This window comes from Semicossyphus pulcher, unplaced genomic scaffold (assembly GCF_022749685.1).
Source record: "Semicossyphus pulcher isolate SPU_LCO1_2020_fin unplaced genomic scaffold, fSemPul1.0.p SCAF_1, whole genome shotgun sequence".
Lineage (NCBI taxonomy): Eukaryota > Metazoa > Chordata > Actinopteri > Labriformes > Labridae > Semicossyphus > Semicossyphus pulcher.
The window spans coordinates 13,123,284-13,149,806 of NW_027211603.1; the positions used below are offsets into that span (position 1 = coordinate 13,123,284).

Here is a 26,523-nt window from a genome sequence, read left to right on the forward strand (position 1 = left end):
CATCATGCTGCTGCTATCTTTACATGCACAGGGAATATGAGGATAAAAAGAAATAAGGACAAGACAGATGCAGAGTGTTTTACTGTAGCATAAACAAACATTTAAACCACATTTGACATTTAAATGTTCGTCCTCTTCTGAAGTTAATGGGTTACATAAGGCTTTTAACATTTCACATGCCATAATTGTAGATGTGACTTCAGACTAAACGTCTGAATCAGGCGTGAGAGAAACTAAACTCAGTTTCGGAAACTGTAAGTGCAGCAAAGAACAACAGGACGCTGGCATTTTGTCATTTACTATCTAAGATGTCAAACAAATATATATATAAAGCAGCGCTACTTTCAAGGCTTTAAATGGTAATGTGAAGACAGAGCTTTAGCTAAACTACCAAGGACCTGAAGTCATGTCCTCAGAGGGTGATAATAGCTAAATTCATTTTGTGGTTTTTAAGGCACGTTTTAATTATTCAAGACACAATTCATTACAGTTTGACTACATTAGTACCTGGTAAGAATAATTCCAGACCACTGAAGTCGTTAAGAGGTGTTTTGGAGCTTCTGTGTATATTGGGTTGAACTTCAATGATGGACATATAGGCTAAGTGTAGTAGCAAAATGAATCAGTCAAAGCTGGTCAGCAGTTTCTGACTTAGCTTTAAGTCTTTACAGCACTATAACGTTATTCTACCTCAATCTGAATTTTTAAAGCATCTACTTGTTTAACGCGCTGAAAGTTGCATTTGTGTTGTAAAGGCGCTTAAATTTACATTTCATGCCTTGTCATGAGTGTACAGTACAGCAGAGACTCTGTGACTACGGTGTCATACTCCAGCAGGCCGCCAGGGGGGCGATGAGCAATTACTCGGTTCCTTTCGGTTTCACTCGGTTTCACTTCGTTTCAGAGAGGTTGCCTGAAGTTTTCGAGTAGGCGGAACCTTCCTCCCTCTTCAGCCAATAAGCGGAACTTGTCAGTGATGGAAAGTTTGTGGCAGAAGTGCCGAGTGTCCGCTGATAAACTGGATGTCAATCAGCGGACAACTTTCACCGGTGAGCAGCCCTCAACTCAAGGTGACTGAAATAGCCCAGACACTTTTTTTTAGTAAATCTGTCTGTTTTTAGCAAATATCATGAGTTTTCCTCATTGTTGTTGACATTAATTGAACTTATTTGATAAGCTTTGCAGTGGTTCATGGCGTGCACGCGTCTCCCGTGCTGTACAATTAACTAGTTAGCTTAATGTTGCCTCTCTTGCCCCTCCATTAGAGTCGTGTCTTTGCTAGTTCAGAAGATAAACGATGGAGTGGCGCCAGCAGACCAGTGTCAGCTGTGCAGACGCCTTCAGTGAGGCTCAACGCTGGATTGAGGTAAATGCTTCACTTTCATCTTTTATATTTTTGATTTTGCCTTAGAAAGGAGCAGTTATTTCTGCTCCTCTTCTCATATTCAGGGGCGAGCAACCATGAAGATTTGGTCCCTTAATTAACCCCCTGTGGAGAAATGTTTCTATTAGCAAGAGGCAGTCATTTCAGCCATGAAAGATCACTTGTCCATTGTTTGTAGCATTTGGACCTTGACTTGCTGGAAGCAGCTGATGTTCAGGAGCTAACCTGAGGCCCATTTACAGACTTATCTTGACTCTAAATGCAAAATGCAGCTTGATAAGACTCAGGTAAGTGTTTGCCTCGAGACACAGAACACTTTGTGAAAACCTTTTGTGGTTTTGCTGATAAAAATGATTTGACTGCAAGACTCAGAGCTCCACAGGGGAATGCACACAGAGGACAGGCAGATACAATTAGGTACTTTTAAAAGGAAATAGAAAATACTAGAGTTGTTCTTTAGTGAAGGGCCACTGTTTGTGTTAGATTTGTCATGTGTCTTGCTTTGACAAGTCTGCACACGTACTGTGGTGAATGTGATCAGTGCATGGTGTCGGCAGGTTGTGGAGGATGTGGTTTTATAGCAAACGCATTTTCTAGCCTGCTCGTGTCCATACATTGTACAAGTTGCAATCCTTAAATCATAACCAATGAGTACAACTTGTAGACTGTGAGAGCTGAGTGTTGACCAACTCTAAATGGGGCCATTAATGTCGATTGTGTCTGAGAGGATCATTATGAGAATTCAGTCCAGAGCTCTCCTGGCAGTGAGCCCGTGCCAATTTTACCCGTCTATTTTCCTGCACTGATGGATGAAAGGTTGCATGAACAGTGATGAGGTCTGTTTGTGTGTGTTTGTGTGAGGAGGGAAGCGAGGCAGGCTGCTTTTAAGGTAATGCTAAATGGTGTCATAAAGTCTTCCTTGTCAGGCAACATTGGGAATGTGTTGGCACTAATATTCACTGTTACAGATTGCAGGATAATAAGCTTCTATATTTTCAAGCATCCAGAGAAGGTGGCTGTTTATCATTAGCGCAGGACCAGCAGCAATTACATGTAAATGTTTGCTCACTGCCTACTGTGGTGGAGAAGTAATAGAAATTGATTGGCCTCTTCTACATTATGTAAACAGACCATTTAGTTTTTGGGTGAAGCAGGAGAAGGACAGTCCAACTTTTAAGTGGATGACTTTGGTTACAGAACAGATCCATCTCTTTACGAGAGGAAATGATGTCTTAAATATAGTGTAATTTTCCGTCAATTTAACAGATGCTAGAGCTAACAATTCTTCCAATAACATTCAATCTGCCAGTTATTACCTCAATAAATCACCTTTTTACATAAAAGATTAAGAGTAGTGAAAATGCTGGTTTAGGATGACAGGTGATGCCTGCAGATGTCTTGTTTTATCTAATCAACAGCCCATATATCCAAAGATACTAAGTGTTTATGTGTCATGTGTGACGCAGAAAAGCTGCATAGCTTCACATTTGAAAAGCCAAATCAGCAAATGTTTGTTTTTTTGCTTTAGATGAGGATAAAATGTTTTTTTGATTGCCAGAGTAGTTGCAGATTAGTTGATTAATCAAATGCATCGTGTCTACATTTTACTCTATAAGCCACTAAAACTGGTTGACTTCATGTAAGAGGATTGTCTTGTCTGATTCTTTTGGGTTTGGGAATGTCTCTCTTAACAGACGAAGCTGTCACAACTGAGGACACTCGGTTGAAATCCTTTGGATCTGTGGTTTCAGAGGGAGCAATTGTTTATTGAAATGACCAAATTAGAGCGTTGGTTCTGTGAAACAGACAGCATCCTTGACCACATGACTGTGTTTTATTGTGTCAACCTGGCACCGCACTGTTTGTCTGATTCTACTGAGAAGCGTCCGCTCCGTGCCCGCTGCCCAGATCTACCAAGAACCAATTGTGATGCTGGATTCCTGCGGGGACTAATTAGTGAGAAGAATAGCCTTTTGGGGCCCTGTGTTGGTTGTGGAGCCGAACCTTAATAGCCCCATTTTTATGGCCTCATTACAGAGCCCGCTTGCCTTGTGCTTGCTCCTGCCATGTTAATTCATTTAGGTGTTGTATTCTCAGATTCGACCAAAAACATATTTTCAATTGTTTAGTGGGAATGTTTGTCCACATACATTCTTTTAAATGGCCCATTGTTTAGCTTGATAGATATTTTGTGTGTATTTGTACAGTGAGATCATTTGAGCTTTGTTTTTGTGCAATGGTTGGAGGATTTTTCTCAACAGCACCCAGCTTACTTAATTAACGCCAGGCTCAGACGACAGGAGTTTTGGGGCATATCTATACCTGAGGAATCTGGTTTGGGCCTGTGGTCGGTACAAGTGTTCAGCTCAGATTATCTTAAGGGTTTACAGTTCTGCTCTTAAACCTCCTGAATAGCTCTTCAGACCCATCCTGCTAATATCAAACATGTTTTATTTTTAAACATGTAACACAAATGGAGATAAGAAGGTGGTGCCAGTGATGGTGTTTCCAAACTACGGTAAACAATCTAGCAATGAGGCTAACGTTAGCTAGCATGCTACTGTTGACAGGACAATAACCATTACAATCTCATCTCCAGTTAAAGAAAAGAGAACCTGTGTTGACTGCAACTCCCCAAACCTTACCTTATCTACACTTGTTCAGCCTATGCTTTTGTTTTCCCCCCTGCAGAGCAGCATTGCAGCAGGATGTAGTCACTCTCTGTTTTATTTACATCTGCTAGAGTGGGCACCTTCTGCCTCACGTGATCTCGTATGATGTCACGTGAGGCAGTAGGGGCCCACTCTAGCGTACACTACAATCCTAACAATATGCCGTTGTGATGTGCCATTATTTTCACATCTTGTAGTGTGTGCATGTTGAGGTCACAGAGAAGAATATCAGTGAAATTTCTCTTTGTGTTTTTGATGCAACCTGTGTTTAGGGTTAGGATTTTAAAACTCCTGGGGCCTTACTTGTATGTTTCGGCTCCTGTTCAGTTATGTTATCCTAATCCACCACGACAGCTCGGACAGCAGAAGAGCAGCTTGTAAAGTATCTTAACCACAGCCTGGTTCAAAAGCGGTTTACCTAACTTGACTGACACACACAATCACCAGAGCAGCGAGCGTCTGCACAGTCAGCAGAACTGCCCTGCCTCATCCATCCATCCATTTTTAATGTCTGCTTCCATCCCAGTTTTTATGTTTGTGCTCATTCTTACACTCCAGTAGCAAAAACACATTTGCCTACTCCACTGCCCATCCTCTGCCCTTGTATCGATGTCTGTTGCAAAATTTCACTCTGAACATTGTTATATGCTGCTTTGTTTTAATTTCATTTCTAGGAAGTGACTGGAAAATCGTTTGGTTGTAACGACTTCCGTGCTGCCTTGGAGAATGGAGTCCTGCTTTGCGAGTGAGTAACGATGCTCTGAAATGAATGTTTGGTGACTTTCCACACTTTGCACTTACTGTAAAATCCAGAATATAAGCACTGGAATTTAGGACGCAGTCTGTTTTTGGGGGTATCCCAGATGAGAAATGGGTATTTAAGAATGAAAACGTCTATACAAGTTATGTCAACACTGTTTCAATTTATCTTCATTTCAAACATTCAAAACACACACGGTTTACAGCCTACCATCTGTTTTTGCCATGTCAAGTTTGCAATCCTGCTAGCTACCGGTGCTGAAGGCTACGCTAACGTTGATTGTTGTGAGGGTGGGGGCTACAATGGCGACGAAGCGCTTAAAACAGCAAGGAAAACACAAAACAGCACTGCGGCATGTTGTAAATATGAGACATTGTAGCGGCTCAGACCCGGAAACAATTTAATGCTGAGGTTTGACGTTACCACTTAACAACCGACAACTTTAGCTAGATTATAGCGCCATCATCATGGTAAAATACCTCTCTGCATTTTATAATGGTATATTGGTCGCACCAGTATATAGGATGCAGCCCACTTTTTAGATTTAAAAATGTATTAAAAGTGCGTCTTATACACCAAATTTTACGGTAATTGAATTCAAGCTAAGTCACTGTGCAAATTTGTGGTTAGAAAGTGTAGTCAGGATTTTTTATCAGGTTCGTCACAGCTTAATTTCTTAAGTTTAAAGTGAAGGCTGATCAAAATAAACAAATAAATTAAATGTAAAATCATTTTTCTGTACAACTGTCTCTTTATGTGTCATTTTCTGTGGACTGTAAGAAGCTGCCATTTTCTTCCACAGTGCTCACTAAACATCAGCTGTCAGATACAAAAGAGCAACAAAAATAGAAGTTAAACCCAGGATTATTTTGCAAATATTTTTTGTTTTTTGGGGGGATTTGGACCTGAGTGTGTACAATATATAGACTCTCAAATATGTGCACCATGAGGCTGGATTGATTGTAAACATTCTTTCTTTTTTATAGCTTGATCAACCAGCTGAAACCAGGAATCATTAAGAGGGTAAACAGGCTGTCGACTCCAATCGCTGGCCTGGTGAGTGTCTTACAGTTCTTTGTGTGTGTGTGTGTGTGTGTGTGTGTGTGTGTGTGTGTGTGTGTGTGTGTGTGTGTGTGTGTGTGTGTGTGTGTGTGTGTGTGTGTGTGTGTGTGTGTGTGTGTGTGTGTGTGTGTGTGTGTGTGTGTGTGTGTGTGTGTGTGTGTGTGTGTGTGTGTGTGTGTGTGTGTGTGTGTGTGTGAGACAGGTACCTTACAAATATAACCCTGTAGGTACAGTTTATGTTATTGCCTGTTTAAAATAAAGCATGTAAAATTTGTGTTTATGGTGTGTGTGATACCATTTCATAAGAAAATCAGAATGTACCTGCCAGCCAGGAAGTTGAGCCACATTGTGTGGTTTCCTGTTAAAGGCACTGAGAGACCGTGTGTCTGCACTCTGAGCGATCTTGAAACTGCATTTCAGCACGACAACCCAACTGCTGAATATGTAAAGGTTTTTTTTTTATTGGTCATGAATGCAAATGCTGATTTTTTTATTCCGGCTTCAGGCTGTGTTTCGATGGCACCATACAAGTATAATTGCCTAAACTGCCCAAAGCAAGGGCAGGGAAAAATCAATTGCAGCCTCCCATCAGAGGGCAGTAAATAGACAGAGCCCCCAACAGTGGGAACTGGAGTGATGGTGTGAGATGCAGCATAGAATCAGCAGCTACAATGACAGCCTAAAGGACAATATTGGTGGTTTTTGCACGTTTTCACCTATTAAATACTATTTAAATTAACTTAACATCATTGCTGACATTTACCAAAGGACCACACTGGTGTCTACATTAATTTTCTACACTTCAAATTGCTATTTAAACAAGTACAGACTAAACAATCTATTTGTTGCATTTCAAACATTTAACACTGTTTATTTGGAGGCCGTTGTTGTCTTTGCATGGTAATTGAAGCTCAGATTATAGGTAGATACAAAAAACAAGACAGAATTATTGTTCATTATTAATATTTTTTATCTTGAAACTAAAATCAGGGCCTTTATTATGTCCATCAGTTCAAACCTACATCCTGCAGTTCGTCTTTTTGCCACTAGAGAATGCCAACAAATTGTCTGACTCACCCTCCCTATCTAATTAAGAGAACCTACATTTACGATGTTTCCAAAATTACTTCTTATCAGTAAAATAATATCGAACAATAATGGAGTAGAAGCTGACATGGTTGAGTTAGAGGGCCTCGTCTCAGCCTAAAGTATTGATTTGCTACCTAGCTAGCTGCTAACAGAGCTAGGAAGAGCAGAATGTCATGAACTGAGCATTATATTACAGGCTGCACTCAGCGATCCAAGTGCACTGCTTCAAGACAACAGCCTATTTTAATGATCCACCCACAATTAATGCTTATTTCTGTAGCAGATTTTAGAGGCTGTAGCTGATGTGTCAGTTCAGCCAAAAGTCACTTCCCTCAAAATGAGGGGATTTGTCACCTTTTTGGTTGCATTTAATGGAGTAAAGACATTTTACATGTTGCATCATGTTACTCTTAATAACATGATGCTTCTTTAAACAAACTTTAAAATACCACTGCATCATAAAATTGACTACCCAGTAATCAATATCAGATCATCACTCCGTCATTAACTTGCAGCCCTATTGCCTAGTCGCTCTCTTTATGCTCTATTTTTTTTTCATCTCATTTTGCTGTCTGTGTAATTTTAATCTGCAGGATAATGTGAGTGTCTTCCTGAAAGCCTGCTCAAAACTGGGGCTCAATGTGTCTCAGCTGTTTCATCCAGGAGACCTGCAGGACCTGTCCACTCGAGCAACACTCAGGTCAGCTTGACTCTCATTTCATCGTTCCTGGGTGCGGGTACAACATGTTTATTGGCGTGTTTTTTGGAAGCCCAAAACCTTTTTTGTTGAGTTCTTCTATCCTAAAACTAAAACCACTTTCAGTCGGCAAGTGCATGGAAGTAAACATCAATGTGCTGTGAAATATGTTTGTATCGGCTGTGCTGAGCACATTCAACCCTTAGGTATCTTGACTGCAATCCCTGTGCTGAAAGTGCGTGCATGGGTCACAGCTGCTTTGCATCTATAAAGATATGAGCATTGCCTGACAAGCTGCTGAGTCATACAAGTTGATAGAGCCGGTTCTCTCTTAATGTTGATAAGTAACTTTGCAAATGAGATGGCACTTCATATTATTTCCCCAACAGCTCTCTATCTCATTACAATATAAATTGCATGTTAGTTTTATAACCGCTCATGAAGTCAGACTGTAACTTGCATTATATCATAAGGAACATTTATGTTCTCTAACGACTTTTATGTCTGTCTTTCCTTTTTATTTTAGAAGAGATGAGACCAACAGAAGACTCAAAAATGTAAGTTTGAACAGGATCATTACTCCATTTACACTCCTCCTTTTTCTACCATTCATTTGTATTGATAAGACAAGTAAACAACAGCATTAAATGTACTCGCATATCGGGCCAGTTCCCAGTATGTGTAGCACACTGATCTAACTACTGACGATGATGCTAACACACCACCAGCATCCAGAGTCAGAGTGATGATGGTCATGGACTCATACTAATAATCCCACCCCACATGATGTGCACCATAATGGAGGCTATTGTGTTATCACTATGCAGGAAACTGTATCTGTAAGCCCATGCCTCCCAAATACACTACTCATGCCTGTGTGATCTGTGTGTGTGGAACATGTGAGTCCTGTTTTTCGCACACGCTTGTGTGCACCGCTGGTATTTAACATGTTTCATAGCTGATGAGTTTATCCGGAAAGCCTCATTTGAATCGCACAATAGCTGAGGACGTGGTCCCAGTAATGAGGCTGTTTGTCAGAGAGCTCTTTCTTTTTCAAATGGGTGTTTTTTCTTTCTCAGTTTTACCAATTAGGGTCAATTTGCGTTCAACAAAATCCAGAGTTCTTGCCGGTCTCTAACCAGACACACAAAAAATGATGCAGACTTGATTTACAAAATGTGGTTTGTGTTGACATGTGTTGGTGCACACCAAACAAGAGGAGTGCATTGACGTTAACCAAGAATTACTTTCTGTATTATGTGGGTCAACACATGAGCTGGTTTTAGCTTTTGATTTCTGCAGTTTAGATTTTTCACCATTTTACAGTTTAATGGAGGTCATTAGCTTTAGAAGTGTGAAATTAGTGTCTTCTCACCCTAATCTCAATCAAATCAATCAATCAAATTTTTTTGTATAGCGCCAAATCATAACAAAAATTATCTCAAGACAGAGCAGAGCAGGTCTAGACGGTAATCTTTTTGGCTGACTGCCGGGGTCAGCCCTACACACGGGTCTGTATGTGACTGAGTGAGTGAGTGAGTAAGTGACGGTACTTACACAGCCGTAGAGACAGAGAGAGAGAGAGTTGCGACACCGCAATGGTGGATCATGGAGCATGTTGGACCTCCACTGACGCTACTCTCTTTCTATACGGCTCTTTGTTCGGGGAGTTGGCGGGGCTTCTCCTCCGCTGCTCGTCTGCTGTCCTCACCCACATCCGCAGCGCACACCTGCTTTCAAACACATTGTCATCGGCCTCATCCTAAGGACAGTCCTTGTAACACATTGCCTGTAAATAACTTACCCAACACAAATCCACCACGAGTAGTACTTGGCAGCAGTGGCAGGAAAAAACGTTCTTTAAACAGGCAGAAAGCTTGAGCAGAACCAGGCTCATGTTGAGCAGCCATCTGCCTCGACTGGAAAGGCCGGAGAGTGTGACCGAGGGAGATGTAGGATTTGACATGAATTAAACTGGTCGTTAGTGATGTTGTTCTTTTTTATCTTGTTGTGCTCATTGAAACTTTTTACATTCTAAGATTATGCAAACAAATCACATACATGAAGTAAGAGTTTCCTGACCTAAACCTTAATATGTACTTCATCTGAACAATTCCCAATAGATGTGAATTCAGCGTGTCTCCAACCATGCTAATTAAATGTGATACCACAGTCTGCTCTAATGATGAATATCATGATTATTTATTGAAACTGTGGGGCGCCAATTTAGCTCAGTGGTTAACTCGCACGTTCCATATACAGAGGCTCAGTCCTCAATGCGGTGGCCCCGGGCTCACCTCCCACCCTGGGCCCTTTGCTGCATATCATCCCCCACTCTCTCGTCCCCTGTTTCCGACACTACCCACTGTCCTCTCGACCAATAAGGGCATAAAAAGCCCAAAAAGTCTAGATATCAGCAGGGTTAAGAGGGGGAAATAAAAAGTAGGTAGTATCCCTAAATATAAAGCACAACACTGATGTGTATTCTTGTTGACAGGAGCTGATGAGGGATTTAAGGATTTTCTAAGTATTTACTATGAATTAAAATACTAGCGTTAAATACGATTAACCTATGATGAACTGTTTTATGCCGTCTGATGATTTCCTTGTCATGAGGCAGGTTGTAAGCTATTAGAGAATAAAAAACACGTCCTGTCCCTGTGCTTCAGGCTGATATGAGAGCTTAATGCTTGTTTACTCTGAGGTTGTACAAAAGAGCGGAAGCTTAAGCTCATTTTAGCGTCAATGACTCAAACAGGCTTTGATAGCCAACAGAAAAGGCTCTTTGAGAAAAACTGCTACACAAAGTAGATCTCTGTAATATTTGCCCTGAAAGATCAGAAAATACCGTCACCATACATTGACACTGATGGTTAGAACTCAAGAGATGACTTCTGTATTCAGTGAATGCTTCTATTGAGCGCTAAGGCAGCCGCAAAAGACACTGATTGGTAATAAATGTGTCTGTATGGATTCCACATCATGCTCACTCAAAATTCTCATCCTTTCATCTAACTAGCATTGTGCTCTTAAATATTTAGTCGATTTCATCATCTCTCAAGGCGCAACATAGATTTTTACTTTCTGACTGCTCAATGATGACTGTGTTAAGATAAAACGGAGCAGCCGCCTGTGTTGCAAAGGAATTTCCGCATCACTGTATGTCAGTGTTTCTCTGTCAGGGAGAAAAGCAGGCCTTTGAGAAAGCACCCCTCGCCTCGAGGCAAATGAGAAGCAAATCCTGTCTGAAACACTTTGTTGCTGAAATAATATCACGCTAAATGTCAGGTGCATGCCCACATTTCACAGGCAGTTACTCGCTGTCTTTACTAATGGTTTTATTACACACTGTCAGTATTCAGAATCAGTGGGGGTCTCTGAAGGTCTCGTACCTCGCCTCACGTAGCCTTCTGATGGCTGATTCTCTTTGAAGTCGTACAGTATCTCGTCCTGTGGTATAGAAAGGAGAAACTCAAAAGTCTGTTTATATGCAGACTGATTTTACAACATTTTTAGCATACTGGCTTGGTAATGTAATTCCCCCTCTTAGACTGTAATATCTCTGAAACTATTGTATGACCAAAGTATGAATCTCATAAACTTTGGGGATGCGTTCACTGTTTAGTTTGCACTACCAGCAGGTCACTTGTTTCACAGACACCGACAACAACCCAAAATCTACGTAAAAGGCAAATTTCCTGACTATTCCTCTAGTGCCACCATGTGGCATCACAATTATATCAGCATATATTGGCTTGCATGTTGTGCAAAATGCAGTACTTGTGTTTTTTTTTTTAAATCTCCTAGCACTGAAAAACCTTCAGGTGTGCATAAACTACAGGTTATTCACCTCTTTTGAATGTAAAAACTGTGATAATAACTGATACATTCACAAAAATGTGAAAATATTGGTTCTACTATCAGCATTGGTCATTAGAAGCAGGTAAAGATAAATCCCTTTGGTTCTAGCTTTGAGCTTAAAGCCTGACATGACGTCTATCAGGCACCAGGAATCTCTGTCTGGGTCGGGTATTTAAAGGTATACCATATCCATCCCTGAGCAAACTAAGTTAAAATTACATAAACACTACACTTTCCTTTTAAGCACTGAAGGACAAAGAGGTTTATTTCTGTACTCCATGCACGTCTTTTGTCGATCCTTTCTCAGGTTCTCATCACAATCTACTGGTTGGGACGTAAGGCTCACTCGGACACCTTCTACAGCGGCCCTCAGCTTAACTTCAAAGCCTTTGAAGGGCTGTTAGGGTTGGCCTTGTCCAAGGTAAGCTGCTCCTCTGGACTTTAAAGACCAGCTCCAGTCATGTTTTAAGACATCTAAAATGCTCTGCTTGAAATAATAAATTGTGTCTGATATGTTTTTTTTTTCTGCAAAAAACCCTCCCAAGGCATCTCCTCCTTCTCCCTCCATTAAAAATTCCTAAATCTGCATAGGCCCCGCCCACTATGCACATTAACAACCGCTCCCTCCGCCGCAAAAACAAAACACGTCTCTGCCATCGTGTATCTGCAACTTGTTGAAACGTAGCTAGCTTGAAATGTAGTAATTGGTAACAGTAAAGTTAACGTTAGTAGTCAGTAGTAAGTTTGCAAAAATTGCGATGACGGTTACAGCTGGCTCGCGCAATGTAGAAGTGGTTGCCATAGGTTACACATAATGATATGTATAGCGTCACCCTGTCCATTAACGGGATTCTCAAACCTGCCAATCTAAAAACGTGTTGTTCAGCCTGTCCTTGGTACACTGCAGTTTAAAAGCAGACAGGCCCAGCCATGGAGATGACTGCTTATGTTGTCCCTGATATGTCTTGTAGCACATGAAGAACACCACATGGAGATGTTCACAAGGTTAAAAACCTGATTTTCACTGTAGGGGGTCTTTAAACACAGTTTCAGTTCTTTGTAATTCTTTCTTATATCTACAATAACTCCACCCTCTTCATCCAGGCTCTGGATGAGGGCAGTAATCTGTCTGTGAAAGACAGTTGGGACCAAGAGAAAGACGAATACCTGCACAAGAGGCCGAGCTATAGGTTGTCGAACTCTGTGGACGGCATGGACTCTCTCGACTCCCGAGCACTGCGACCAAACAGTGAAGGTATGTTTACTTCCTCCGTGCAGTCTCCTTCGACTCTATTATTATAACACCTAAAACGTGAATCCCTTTTTGTTCCACTTCTGAAGATATTGACTGTAAAGTTTCTGCACTGCAGTCAGCTAATATCACTTAAACCTGCAGTCGATATTGTTCTTTCCTTTCTTTTGCTATGAACACGATTTTAATGCAGTGTGGTGCAGCAAGAGGCTCTCTTCTTTGGTCTCGATAGAAATGCTCCTCAACTACACACACCTTCTGTTAGAGCTTTTTCCACAGTGGAAGGCATCAGTTCTTCTCCGCAAACAATCTACCTGCTGCAGCCAATCTGCAGAAGAAGAAAACAAAACAGAAATATGTTTAAACCTCATGCTTTGACAAATCCATATTTGACTCTTCTTTTTTTACACTTGATCAATTTGTCCTAATTTTGTTGGATAAACAACCTTTTGAAAGCTGCTGATCCTCTGACTCTTTGAGTCGTCACTTTGCTGTTTGGTCAGTGACAGATTGTGGCAAGTTCAACACTGTGGTGAAACAAGTTTGTGTGAGTGTGGGAGAGGGTAGAGGGTGAAATATTTGACACATCGCTCGCTAGAGGCTCGGCTGTGGAAGGACTCAGAACAGAGAAGAACTTTTAGGGGATGACTGATATTTAGACGTACTCTTCCTTTAATCAAAAGACAGTGTTTTTTCTTTTAACTGATTTTTGCCTCAGCTTACCCTTCCTCGTTCTCCAAAGTTTTCTCTCTTCTGTTGCTCATTTATCACATTTGTGCCATCTCAAGGTTGTGGAAGTGACGCGGAAGCTGAGCAGGTGTTCAAGATGGAGACCACACAGCCGTTGACCCAGCACAACAAAGGTTATATCCCACCGCCACTCCTACGCAGAAAACAAGGACGGGAGGAAGAGGGAATTCTCGCCAGGTACTGCAAATGTGTCTCTAATGTACAAATAGTTCACGTGCTGCTACTAACTCACTCATCCAAAGCTGCTGAAGGACTGTCTGCAGTGAATTGTGTTATTATTCTTTAACGTTCAGTTACTCTTACTGTCACTACTGTCAGGTACTTGTGAACTCGTTTGTAAGTACTTTTGCAAATATGCATCCTTTATGTGGAATGTAAACTTCATAAAATAATCTTTCAGTTATGTTAATGATGTACTGAGGACAGTAACATACGGGAACATCTGTCATCATAAAGCTGTGTGAGGCAAATTTCACTGTGAACTCAGATCAGGCCGTAACTGGTTCAGAATCAAACGTTTGGCTTTATTATATTAATTTCCAGTTGGGTCCTTTTCTCTTCACACAAAAATAAATTAAATTGGTGCGGCGGGAATGCTTTCATGAAAACCGCTGGAAAAATGAGACAAACTAATTTGACAACACTCACAAGGTGGTCATACTTTCATGTTTATTTGGTATTTAAGGCAATTTATAAAGCACCATTCATACAGAGCAATTCAAATGATCAGAGCATACTCCATTCATTCCATTTGAGTCTTGTATAATTATTTTCTTCCTGCTATAATTACATTAGAACTCATTTGTGATTTTAAAAAGAACACTTGTTTGGTACGATTAACCAGCAGCGAGTGCTTATTGTTGATAAAAGTTTTTTTGTTGTGAATAATTGTGGAAGGAAGTTATTAAGACAAAACTCTAAGCGGTCTAAAACCGACAGGTGAGGAGCTTCCTGGACTCAACATGAGTCAGCATGAAGAGCTCTTTGGAGAGGGAAACATGTAGCCAAAAAAAACAAGACAGGAGTGACTCCCTGAAACATGTCAGGGTTTGTTTTTAGGTTTAACGTGACCATGACAATACAATAAAGGCAATTTAATTGTTTAAAGAGTGCGTTGGAGTTTTCTTTTGTTTTTAAACTCTAAGTAATTTAATTTTTAACCAACTGGCCTCCTGAGCAAGTTTGTTATGCCAGTTGGTCTCTAGTCACCATAGTAATATAACCCTGAAGCCTGTATCATGGTCACTTTGTCCTACATACTTGCATTCATTTGAGATATTTGGTGTAATTATTTGATCCAAAGCTATGTCTGCCTCATCATCACCACAGCTGTAAATAAACAGATGTGGGTGTACCACTCTTTGCCGCAGCACTGAAGATGCTCCTATCTCTCCTCAACCCCACCTCACTATGTCTTCCCCTGAGATTGTCTTCGATGAAGATCTTTTCCTCAAAGCGTTGAGCGAGGAAGACTCAGAGGATGATTACACCGACCCGGACCCCGTCCTGGACGACTTGTATTTCCGACGAGTGCAGCAGACGCTTCATCAGACGTCCACCAACCCCGACTGCGACCGCTTCTTACCGCGATATTGGACACCTGAAGAGGAGACTCACGTGCGCACGATCTACCTCGGCTCCCAGAGAAGACCATGGTATCGTAAAATGCTACGCTTAAGGTCTGTGGGCTGATTTTACTACATCTCATGCAAGACGGTGAAAGCTTCGAGACTTACTTTTAACTTGCACTAGGCAAAAATTAAGCAGCAGTTTTCTACTTTTGCTGTGTGCTTTACTGTATGTGCAATAATGTTGATGCATTAATTAAACAGCAAATAACCTTTGGTAATTTTAAAGAAGAAAACACCAGAAACATTACATGGCTGAGTTTGCACGCTGGAGTCTGACTAACTGAAATCTAATGAAACTTTTTGTGTAACCTTTGTGACATGACGGCGTGTGGTTAAATGTGTTGATTGTTATTGGCTAAAGTATTTAAACTGTTCATTAATGAAGCTTAACTGCAACAGCAAACTAAATCCTAGTTTGCTATGCAAAAGGAAAGAGCTAGGGCTAATGTGACATGAGCTAACCCTGCGTAACACAAACATTGTAAATATTTATCTTATTTACTCAGAAGGCTTTCTGTGTCTGTAGCTCATGACTTCTGTTTTTCATGCCTTTTGATTTTATTTTTCTGCAGCCATAAAGCTTTGCGTTCCTCTGAGGAAGAGTTGGACTTCCTGTCCTGGCTTGTGACGTCTGCAACTGAACAAAACATCTCTGGAGCTCCTCAGAACCATCTCCCAGAAACTCTCTCCAAGCCAGAACACTCGCCCCTGCACTGAAGATCCACTGCTAACCCCCACACATAAACATATAGATAATACATGCAGTGCAGACTGTTGACACAAGCTCTAACACAGTTCTGCTCATTACTTGTGGTGTACTGCACTGAATGCATCTGTTTCTGGTGCATTTGCAAATCTCTAATCCATCAGCAAACTAAATAATTTGGTTAAGATGTGCAAATGCTGCTCTGTTTATCAAATAGCTGCCTTACAAATTTGTAGTGAAAAGTAAATGTGCTTTGAATTTGTACTGTTGCTGATGAATGTTTCCCCAAATACTGCATGTCCAATTATCTGGCATTTACTCTGGCACCTTTTTACACTGCTGATGAGGTGAGGACGTTTTAACAGCGCCGTGCTGACTGACTCATTACTTCATAATGGTTTAGCAGATGACTGTTGAGCTGGTGCAAAAGGTGTTATAAATACCATCATTCTGTTACGGCTATCAAAGTGTTTTTTCCAGTTTACTTTCTGTGTGAGTATTACTGTAAGTGTAAAAATAAAGTGTGTTGAGTGGGGTCAATAAACTGACTAAGATGTTATTCGGTATTTAAGGCTTCCTTTCTGCCAACATCTTCAGTGTTTTTGTCAGGTTTGTAGTAAAGCTGTGGGTGTTTTAACTGTCAAATAACATTGCCTTTTTTTATTTAAAGGGATAATCTTGAAGATTTTCATTTAAATAAATGTCTGTCAAGTCACTATCTATCGCCGAACGAGGTAACGCAATGGTGATTGAGCCTATGGCCCACTGATGGAAGCCTTTGCATTTGTACTATTATGGACTGGGTGTCTGTGGCGACTCTTCGGTCTGCCAGAGAGGGTAGGCGGAGCTAACACTGCGTAAAGTTTTTCTGCTCTCTGCAAGTGTTGCGAGTAAACAGTAAAACAGGAAAGATCGATGACCACAGATACAACTTCAAAAATAAGTGAAAATCCAAAGAAAAAGAAACAAATTTGACGCTCAGATGAAGGCAAACAGTCTAAAGGGAAGCCAGTGAGTTACAACAGTTACAACTGGAGCCAACCGTTGACATCACACATGCAACACTGTCTGGATATCTGGGAGATGTGCTCCTGCAGTTACTGTTTATCACCACAGGTGCCACTAAAGAGAGAAGCTGAGATCTTTAAGATTACAACATACATATGTTTAGATATCTTCTTTTTTTTTTTTACTATGCTCTTGGTTGCTTTTCTTTGAAGAAACAATGGGTTCATCAGTCTCTGTGTCTGTTTCCTTGGTTGTGTAGAGCATATAAAACCCAGGTCACACCTGAGAGACAGGTTCAGGTCAACCCTGGCTGGATCTGGTGAGTCCCTAAGCTTAAAACTGGAGCAAAGGTGTCTGAGGCTGCTCTGAGCTTTCTTTTTGCTTCATCTACCTTTGTCAGTATTCAGATTTCATACAGAGGAAATTAGGCTGCAAAAATCTTTTCTTTTCCTGAAGACTGAGCACTTTGTGTACCTCCCACTATTCTTATTTTTCCTGCGACTTGACAGTAAAATTAATCACCTGCTATGGCATTGTTTGTAGTCAAAGTCTTTGTCAAGTAATGTCACAGTTTTTATTCACCACCTGCTAACTGCAGCTGTAAGTTATTTGAATGTCACATCTGACTACCTCTGTTGCCCACTGCAGTGTTATTATTTGTTACAAGTCATGGCTGTTGTGTTATTCAGACGGCAACATCTGTTACCATTCGGCTGCTGCATTACTTGACTTGCATGCTACTCCTCTGCTCGCGCTCTGCTAAAGATTCTGTGATTTGGATGCAGAATGTGGCGTGCTGCAGCTGTAAATACTGAAACACGCTGGCCTGTCATGAACAGTGTGTCTGTGTGAAATAGCATGCATTGTGATTCTACTATTCATCGTGCTTGTGCCGCTGCATGGAGCTCTAAAGTGACATTTTTATGCAACTTCAGTGTTTGAATATCATTTTCCTCTACTGTGGGTATCCATTATTATATCCTGCTTTTTTCTGCCTGAACCAGGAGCAAATCACTGACTGACATCCCAATGGTGTACCCTGTGCGTAAAGTTCCTGATGGACGCACCATTTACGATGATGTGGACACGGACGCTGGCATGGAGCAAGAGTGGAATCAAGAAAACAAACGCCAGTGTAATGTCGCCGCCAAGGACAGTGAAGCTCAGTGGCATGATGTAAGTGAAGAGAAGTCTTGCAACACAAACATGTGGACAATAACAAACGCGCTACAAGGCCCTTTTAGTAGCTCAGTGTTAAGTGCTTAAAAGCCTCCTCTGTTCTTCAGCGGATGAAAGTTTGTCCTTGATATTGGCTGTCTGAAAGGTTTACGTTGTCCTGGAAGTTAATAGAAATCTACATATTTGATCTGCAATTCCATAAAAACTGGTTATTTGATGAGGGAGGTTGTGTGATATTATTAAGCTTCAGAACAGCAACAAAGCTGAGAGAGTTGCCAATAATGTATCTGAAAAGGGTTTTGCCAGAGTCCTTAAATTATAACTAAAATGTGGTTTTCTTTTATTGATTTAATCTAAAGAAAATACGTTTTGTGCCTTGAAATATTGACATTACATTGTAGTCATGTCAGTGTTGTTGTGTTGTTTGTTTCAGGACTTGACAAAGTGGAAGAACCGTCGCAGGAGCACCAAGTCTGACCCCCGCAGGAAGTCACAGGACCGAGATCATGTCATTAACCAGATGATCAATGGGGTCGGGAAGTTTGACAGAACTGGAGCACTAGGCGGACTGCTAAAGAGGTACGCTCCTACTATAAATGTAACAGAAAATCTTACCCCTCCAAACCCTGTTGCGACCAGGAGTTTATATAAAGGTGTATGAAAATCTGCTGAGCTAGCTAGATAAGTGTGCCTCAGGGAACTCATGTAATATGACACACGCCCTCCCCCTCACCTTTTCTGCTTCCTTTTATTACATTGGCTCTTCTTGCCTTACATGCCAATCCCCCAGAGACCAGCAGTCACCACGCAGACACAACCCTGCCCCTCGTCCTTACTCCACCTCCCCTCCATTAAAATCATCGAGCTTTGATCTGAAGCCACGGACTCGAGCTCTGCTGGCCCGCAGCTACGCCACAGAGACACCTTTCAGCCCCTCGGCTCCAGTTAGCCCCCACAGACCTGCACACGCTCAGGTAAGTTTACAGTTTTGTTCTTGTTAACCCCGTTAAGAATTTAAATTATTAGAAAAAGATTTTTAAGATATACATATGTGTTCATTTTACACTTTTGCATGGGAAACACAAGGCAGTGTGCACTTCTTCTCAGGGGTCATCAGTTGGAGCCATGCCTGTGTCTGATGGGATCATCTTGGGGGAGGAGACCCACTTCGCCTCCCTGGCTTCAGATGGAGCAGGGGTTACAACACCTTCTCCAGACTACCCCTTCAGCTCCCAGACACACGTCAAAGCCCAGGGCCTCCTTCCTCCACTCCAGCCAACATCTGAACCGGCCCTGCCTGAAAACATTTTTACAAGCCAAATCTCCACTCTGACCACAACTCTCCAGCCAAGCAGGAGGACGGAGTCGACCACCACCAGGGATACATCCATGTTGAGTAATAAGGAATTTCCATTCTGTGTGGATCCAAAAGTTCCAACTCTTGGCCCTGATGCAGTTAATCAGGCAGGAGCTGATCCTCTGGACGACCTGTCACATCAGAAGTCCCAGGAAGAGAGCCAGAAAGCATCTTGTGAACCAGCTGAGGAGCAAGCCAGAGAGCAGCAGGCTGCAGGCGTCTACAAGTACTCGTCCAGAGCGGGGTCTTGGTCCGGCTCGGCCAGCCTTCCTCGGGGTTACAGGAGGTCTGAAGGCTCAACCCGTCTCTCTTCTGCAATCACAGCCAGACCCTTTGGGAGCAAGCAGTCCAGAATGTCTTCACTGCCCAGACTGTGCAATGTAAGTTTTTGGTTAACACAACTGTAGCACTGTTGCTCTTTGAAAAAATGTATTTGAGTTTAGGGCTGAACAACTAAGAGAAATTTGATCGAAATCGCAATATGTGCAATATTTGTTAAAAGTGAAATGTGTGTCAAAATGAAATGTAATTTAAATATTGTGCTGCAGAGATGTTCTGGCCGACACGTCATACACAGACCTAAGTGTCAAATAACTTTGTTTGGTATAGATACCCGCCCAAATCACACCATACTCATCGGAATATCTGAGTCGGAATATCGGAGTCAAAGTAATTGCAATTAGATATTTAGATATTAGATATTATCTTGGTGTCCAAAGGCAGTAAGTCACCTTTAAGTGGAAACATGTCAGTTGGCAAATATTATCAGCCAATAAGGGCCCATCACAGATATAAGCTGGCATCGGACAATATGTTCTCCAATATGCTTTGATATAAAAATGTTTTTCTAAAGAACATGTAATGCATGTTGGGGTGATGAAGAAATTGTGTCATCAAATAGTTTGTCTAGCAGTGCACAGACTTACACGATAGTTTACAATGCTCCAGCATTGTCCCCTTTAAACCGGTATTGGTATCAAAAATCCCTAAATAGTGGTTCTTAATTTTTTTTTTTTCAAACCTTGAAAAGACTTGAACCATATTCAGAAACAACAAGTCATAAAAGGCATAAATATTTTTTGACGATCCCACATTTCCTAAAAATGATGTCCAATTGAGATTTTGGCAAACATTGCTCAGATGGTAGAATTCAGTGCATTTGTTTAGTTTATTTTTGGATGATTACAGTGACATCATGCTGCATTTGTATACTGAATGTGCATGTTGCCACCATAATAAAGGAATGCATCCTCAATGTGCAACTTAAAGGGGTTATAGATGTGGTTATGATAGTGTGGAGGGCTATCCATTAAGCCATCTAATAAGAAATAATTTATACATTTGAATAGGAGCCTCTTGTTACTGTAACGGTGTAACTTACCATACAAGCAGGTTTACATAAAACCAAATGTAACCATTTAACTACGCCCTCCCTCTCTGGCAGCCTCAGAATAAACTCTCTGTTTAATGGAATTTATATTAACAACACCACCACTTCTCAACAGCCCATCCCCACGATTCGTTCAGGGTTTACGTCCTGTTTCAACTTGAAATGTGTCCAATTTTTTAAGCAAGATGCTGTCAAAATGCTGCTGTTTACGGTGATGGATCTGCTGGTAGAAAAGGATAAATACTAGATACGGGTTTTGAAAATTGAACTTGTGCAGAGTTCCAAAAGCGCTGGAGCTTTTAGCGTAGGAGGATGTGCCACCTGCCAATTTTAATTTTACAGGCTAGACGTTGCCAGGCTTAATGGACATTTAGTGCTCCAGAGTCTGCGTAGGGACTTGTTTAGTTAATGTAATGAGAACTTTTTCTGTGTGTGTGTGTGTGTGAGTGAGTTTGTGTTACCCTTGTTATCTTGGATCACCCTCCTCATTAATAATAGAAATGCTGCTGCACCATTGTGAACAGTGTCAGCTCACTGCAAGATGAAACAATTGTATCTTCACATACCTTTGTTGGTTAAAGACATTCTCTACCAATTGTCTTCTTGTTCATCGACATTGGTTTAATCACATGTCACTGTACTGTCACTCAGAGCACATGTTGTTTTTGTCCATCAACAGGTAGACAACAACCAGGGTCTGCTGGTGACATGCGAGAAAGAGGAATCTCTTTCTTCACCTGCTGAATCTTCACTCAAAAGACAGACGGCGACCGTCTACCTGAAGGGGCAGTTCCAGGCTGCAATCACACAGAAGAAAGAGGACCAGGTGCAGCAGAACAGTAGAGAACACAAAGAGGATGTGAAAGGTGCCACTCTCTACAGTCAGACCTCCCCACAGACCAATGGCCATCACCATCAGCCATACATCCAAACCCAGCTCCTACCGCAACCTTACTCAAACCCGCAGACCCACCACAGCAAAAGCTCCACCTTCCCATTTAATGCAGCCATCGACCGCCAAAAGGTATGTTGTGTTATTTTTCAGCACACATGCTGCAGTATGTGTAATTCTTCTTTAGAAGTCTCTAGAATATACATCTATTTTTTTAAACTGCTCTCTCTATAACCTATAAAATCAATGTCATTTATTGGTCAGTGAAGGTGCCGGTTAAATAGAAGAAGAAATGAGCCAGAGTTAGCTTAAAAAGTCTGTTTACCTGCGTTACCTGCATGTAGTCTAAAGCTCTTTTCACTTGAAGCAGCTCAGAGCTGTGTAGAGCTGTGTTTGACTAAGAAAAACAATAAGGTAATGATTGTTAAAGTAGCTTTCTAATTACGATACAAGCAACTGGTAGTGTAGACCAAACATCCATTTTCCTCAGCTACCGACACAGCTGGAGCCCTCATCAGTGTGGATGCTCACATCTTTATTGTTATTATAGTGATTTTTCTGGGTGTGGACGACCATAAACAGTCATGAAACACAAGTGTTTAGACCTTACGAGTTAGAGATTCTCTGCACTGTTCGGCTGCTCAGGTGTAATTGATAACTTAAAATAGTTGTATTCCCTTTAGGTGATACTGTTCCTGTTATCGTGCATGCTGCCTCACAGACATGAGTCACCTGTGTTTTTTTTCTTCCATTACAAGTCAAAATATCTGCTGTGAAAAAAGCTTATTGACATTTCCTTCACTTCCTGTCAGTTATCTAGCACCTGTTGAGGTGAGACACCTCAATTCCTTTTTTCATAGCGTTGTTATTAGTGTGCAGACTTTGGTGACCTCTCATAGCTCCCAGACTAGCACCGCCCAACTTCTTTCTAATCCTAATCAACAGAGTAATTGGGGACACCTGTGTTAGCCCTGAAATCCCTAGCATGTGCACGCACTCTGAGTAAGCAGCTCATCTTTAATAATTATTAGTTTTTGATGCTATTTGAGGCAGTGTAATATTCTCCCCTCCTTGTATGTGTTAAAGGGGATTGAATTAGCACTTTTAAATAAAATATACTACACATTAAAGTGTTTATCTCAAAGATTTTCGTGTAAATAAATGTTTGTTAAGTCACTATCGAGGTAACATGACGGTGATTAAGCCTATGGCCCAGCGATGAAAGCCTTTGCATTTGCAGTATTATAGACTGGGTGTCTGTGGCGAAATCACAAGCGGCGCCCAGTTAGTGACACGTTTTCCATCACCCAGCAGTGGTTGGTCTGCCAGAGAGGGTAGGCGGAGCTAAGCGGCTGCTTTTCTCTGCAAGTGTTGCGAATAAACAGTAATCTACTATGGCTGAACAAACAAAGAAAAGATCGATGACTACAGATACAACTTCAAAAATAAGTGAAAATCCAAAGAAAAAGAAACGAATTGGACGCTCAGATGAAGGCAAACAGTCTAAAAAGGAAAGCGATGGTCAGCGAGGAAAGTCAAGAGTTGTGTGCTCCCGCAATTACAGTTTATCACCATAGGTGCCGCCAAAGAAAAGAAACTGATATCTGTGAGATTTTAACTTCAACTAAAGACACAAACATTAAAACAATATTAAATCAGCATCTCTGATAACAAATCAAAAGATTGCATTTGTTGCAGGACTGCTGTTATAACTGCACTAAATGATATGTAACAAAACAGTCTCTCTGTGTTTCTGCTACCTTACTATGTGTGCAGCAGGCCTCTGCAGTATCTAGTTTCTGTCAGGAAGCACAGGACATTGGATCACAGGGTGTCAACTTTACACGTGTGTGTGTGTTTCAGGTGGATCACAGTGACATGAGAGTGAGCCTTACTCTTAAACCCAACAGCAGACCAGACTTCGGTTTCCAGACTCATTGGGACTCCACCGGGGCGAGAGTCAAGTTCATTCAGCCTGGTAAGACTTTGAGCCACAATTACTGGACATTTGTACATCACCTTTATAGTATGACTGGAAATGTACCGATCATTAAGCCTATGCTTTTAGCTGTGTATTGTGAAACAAGGACATGTTAGCTACAGGTATTGCAATGCTACATTGTTTCTTAAAAGGTTTTTTTTTTTTGCTTCTCTGAGTAGATATTTTCTTCAAGAATGCTGCACTTAGTCTTTGCTTTGTCAGTATCTTAAATCTCTGCTCTGTTTCTGAGACATAAAAACTCTTATATTGCTGCAAATAAGCAAAAACTGAATTTTATGCAGAAAAAGAAAAATGTCTTTACAAATCTTTATTACTCAGTTTATAATGACGGCTTTTCCTGACAGTGATGTGGTTACCGGGATGTTAATTTTCACTTACTTTTATGTGCAGTTACTATGCATGCATAAAACTACAAACCACCTTACAAAATGTGGCCAGTGATTTAAAACTCAGCCATGAATATTTTATAAGGTGTTAGAGAAGGTGTCACTTATGTAGTTGTGGCTTACTAGCCTACTTTTTAGCTCAGATCAGCAACCTTGTCCCCCATGCTGCAGCTTGTTTCTCAGTTTGTGCTAAACAGACATTTCTGAAGCTTGCACCTTTTTTTTATTTCATATTTTATGTCTCATCTTTCTTCATTTTCCTGACACCTGTCCTTCCCTCCTCAGGCAGCCCGGCGGAGCAGTGCCAGCTGTGTGTGGAAGATGAGATTGTGGCTGTTAATGGGGTTGAGGTGGCACACATGAACTACACCCAGTGGAAGGATAAAATGTCTTCCTCCCTGCAAACCGGCAGCCTGACCATGGACATTCGGCGCTATGGCCATAAGGGTAAGATAAGGAGGCAAACAGGAGCGTGATATTTTGCCTTCCACTGAAGTTATTTGTAATAATTTAACCTTTAACCTCTAACCTGTGGTCACAAACGCTGGTTCACAGTCGCTTTAATTCATCATGACTGGTTGTTTTCATTAGATTGGAGCACCAGTGAGGGGAGTCATCACAACCAGCCAGCCCAGAGCAGGATGACCCTCAATCTGACCTCTGCAGCGCCCACTCTGATAGGTTACTCTGATCACCTTACCACTACAGAAACCACAGTCACAAAAGTGTCAAAATTCAATGGGCAGACCAACAATGTGAGTTTTAGGAAGTGATCACTTCAGGTTAAAAGTAGATGCACAAAGCTCTTCCTCTGGTAGAGCAGCATGATAAAAAAGTGGCTCTTATAAGGTGAATGTTGGTGTTCTCTCACCTGCCCAGGTTATGCAGGGTAAAGTCATGAACGGAGAGTTTCCTGACAACCACACAGCAGCCAGAAGTAAAGGTAATAACAAGCATAAAGTCTATAATGATCAAAGCAAACATCTCCTGTAAGAATGACACCTAAGACACATAATGTGCTGATGTACTTCCTCACCTCATCCACCTTTCCTTTTGATGTAGATTATAAAAATACTATTAAGAAAAATCAGAGAAGGAGGGCTGAATTTTTCAGACAGAAAGGTACAATTCAAGTTTCAACTTAAACTCCTCAGGTAGCAGCTTTGGTGGCCGGTGCTTGGCTTGGTTAATTGTTGGATATTCATAATATGCATAAAAAAATAGACCTCTTTAGTACCCTTATTTTTTAGGATTTAAGAAGTGGCTGCTAAAAAATAAGGAATCAGGAGATGCAAGTTAGCTAGTCTAGTACTTCACTGTGTTTTTAATCAAACAGCCTTAGCAATAACAAGTAATAGTATTGTTTATTTATGTAGCATTTCTATAAATCCATGTTTGTTCACTATATTTCTCCATCGAATAGCAAATAGTGTTTCAGCAGACTCAAAAAACGATGCTTGTCACGGCACATTTTTTCGACCACAGAGCTGACAGCACTCATCATGTCTGTAACGTACAAATGTGTGCTTTTCTACCAAATGTGTTGGGCGTTTGTCATTTTTTAATTGGTAGCTTTCTCCCTCTTTCGCACAATGACCGATTTGTGATGCTGCTCTGTTTCGTGGTTGTTAATGAATCTGATGTGTGTCCCGCTACAATGGCTCCTCTCTTCAGGCTCTGCAGGATTCAGCTCATGGGTGTACTTGTGTGGTAAATGTTTACACTGTGTGTGGTGGCTTCTTTTTTCAGCTGCACTTTGAGCTATATGCTAAAGTCTGAAATCAGTTGCTGTGGAGATTCATCACCAAATTAACAAAGCAGATTTTTTTTACCTTTTGCTCAACTTTGTTTTTCAGTATTTGTGTGCAGTTTCTTCAGGCTGGGGACACATTAGCAGATGAGTGTGCTGATTTACATTCAGACTTTCCGACTCTGACATCAGGTCTACAAATTCAATATAAAAGCTCTCATCTACTAACAGACGTGTAATCCACTTGACTTTTTTTTGGCTTAACCATTAAAGGGGGTATTATGCTAATTTCAAGCTTCATATGGCGCCCTACCTGTGGAGTAGCTTAGCATAATTTACAGTAAAAAAAAAACACTCTTACACTGGTGCTCTGTGCAGGCCCTCATACAGCCTCTGCCTGAAAACCTTGTCCCTCTGTCCCTTTAAGAAACCCCGCCTCTACAAGCCCAAGGTTTGTGATGTCACAAAGTGCAGCGTGTAGAAAAAAACTGTGTGAAACCCGGCGTTCACAGTAGCCCGCAGACTGAGCTGAGAAGCCTGGGGATTACTCCAACATACTTTCACCTACAGATTTGAAACTTCACCAACGTTTAGTCTGGACATCCAACATTGTAACATTATATATACGTCTTAGAATGTGAAACAGCATAATATTGTATTGGATATATCATGTAGTAATTACATAAGATCTGTTC

At 41.2% G+C, this 26,523-nt stretch overlaps 1 protein-coding gene across 4 annotated transcripts in view; it reads left to right on the forward strand.

The window, feature by feature from the left end:
• The first annotated feature begins 1,012 nt into the window (after positions 1 to 1,012).
• LOC138587334 (LIM domain only protein 7-like) overlaps positions 1,013 to 26,523 on the forward strand; it is a 30,471-nt gene continuing 4,960 nt past the window's right edge. For all 4 annotated transcript variants that reach the window (XM_069657959.1, XM_069657960.1, XM_069657958.1 and 1 more), the window contains exons 1-19: positions 1,013 to 1,070; positions 1,266 to 1,366; positions 4,731 to 4,801; positions 5,803 to 5,872; positions 7,561 to 7,667; positions 8,191 to 8,221; positions 11,833 to 11,946; positions 12,630 to 12,780; positions 13,566 to 13,704; positions 17,132 to 17,191; positions 17,877 to 18,048; positions 18,485 to 18,630; positions 18,842 to 19,025; positions 19,159 to 19,788; positions 21,478 to 21,822; positions 23,554 to 23,668; positions 24,364 to 24,525; positions 24,670 to 24,833; positions 24,958 to 25,021. In XM_069657959.1, coding sequence (XP_069514060.1) covers positions 1,298 to 1,366; positions 4,731 to 4,801; positions 5,803 to 5,872; positions 7,561 to 7,667; positions 8,191 to 8,221; positions 11,833 to 11,946; positions 12,630 to 12,780; positions 13,566 to 13,704; positions 17,132 to 17,191; positions 17,877 to 18,048; positions 18,485 to 18,630; positions 18,842 to 19,025; positions 19,159 to 19,788; positions 21,478 to 21,822; positions 23,554 to 23,668; positions 24,364 to 24,525; positions 24,670 to 24,833; positions 24,958 to 25,021 — 2,794 coding nt within the window. In that variant the 5' untranslated portion in view covers positions 1,013 to 1,070; positions 1,266 to 1,297. The remainder of the gene's footprint in view (positions 1,071 to 1,265; positions 1,367 to 4,730; positions 4,802 to 5,802; positions 5,873 to 7,560; positions 7,668 to 8,190; positions 8,222 to 11,832; positions 11,947 to 12,629; positions 12,781 to 13,565; positions 13,705 to 17,131; positions 17,192 to 17,876; positions 18,049 to 18,484; positions 18,631 to 18,841; positions 19,026 to 19,158; positions 19,789 to 21,477; positions 21,823 to 23,553; positions 23,669 to 24,363; positions 24,526 to 24,669; positions 24,834 to 24,957; positions 25,022 to 26,523) is intronic.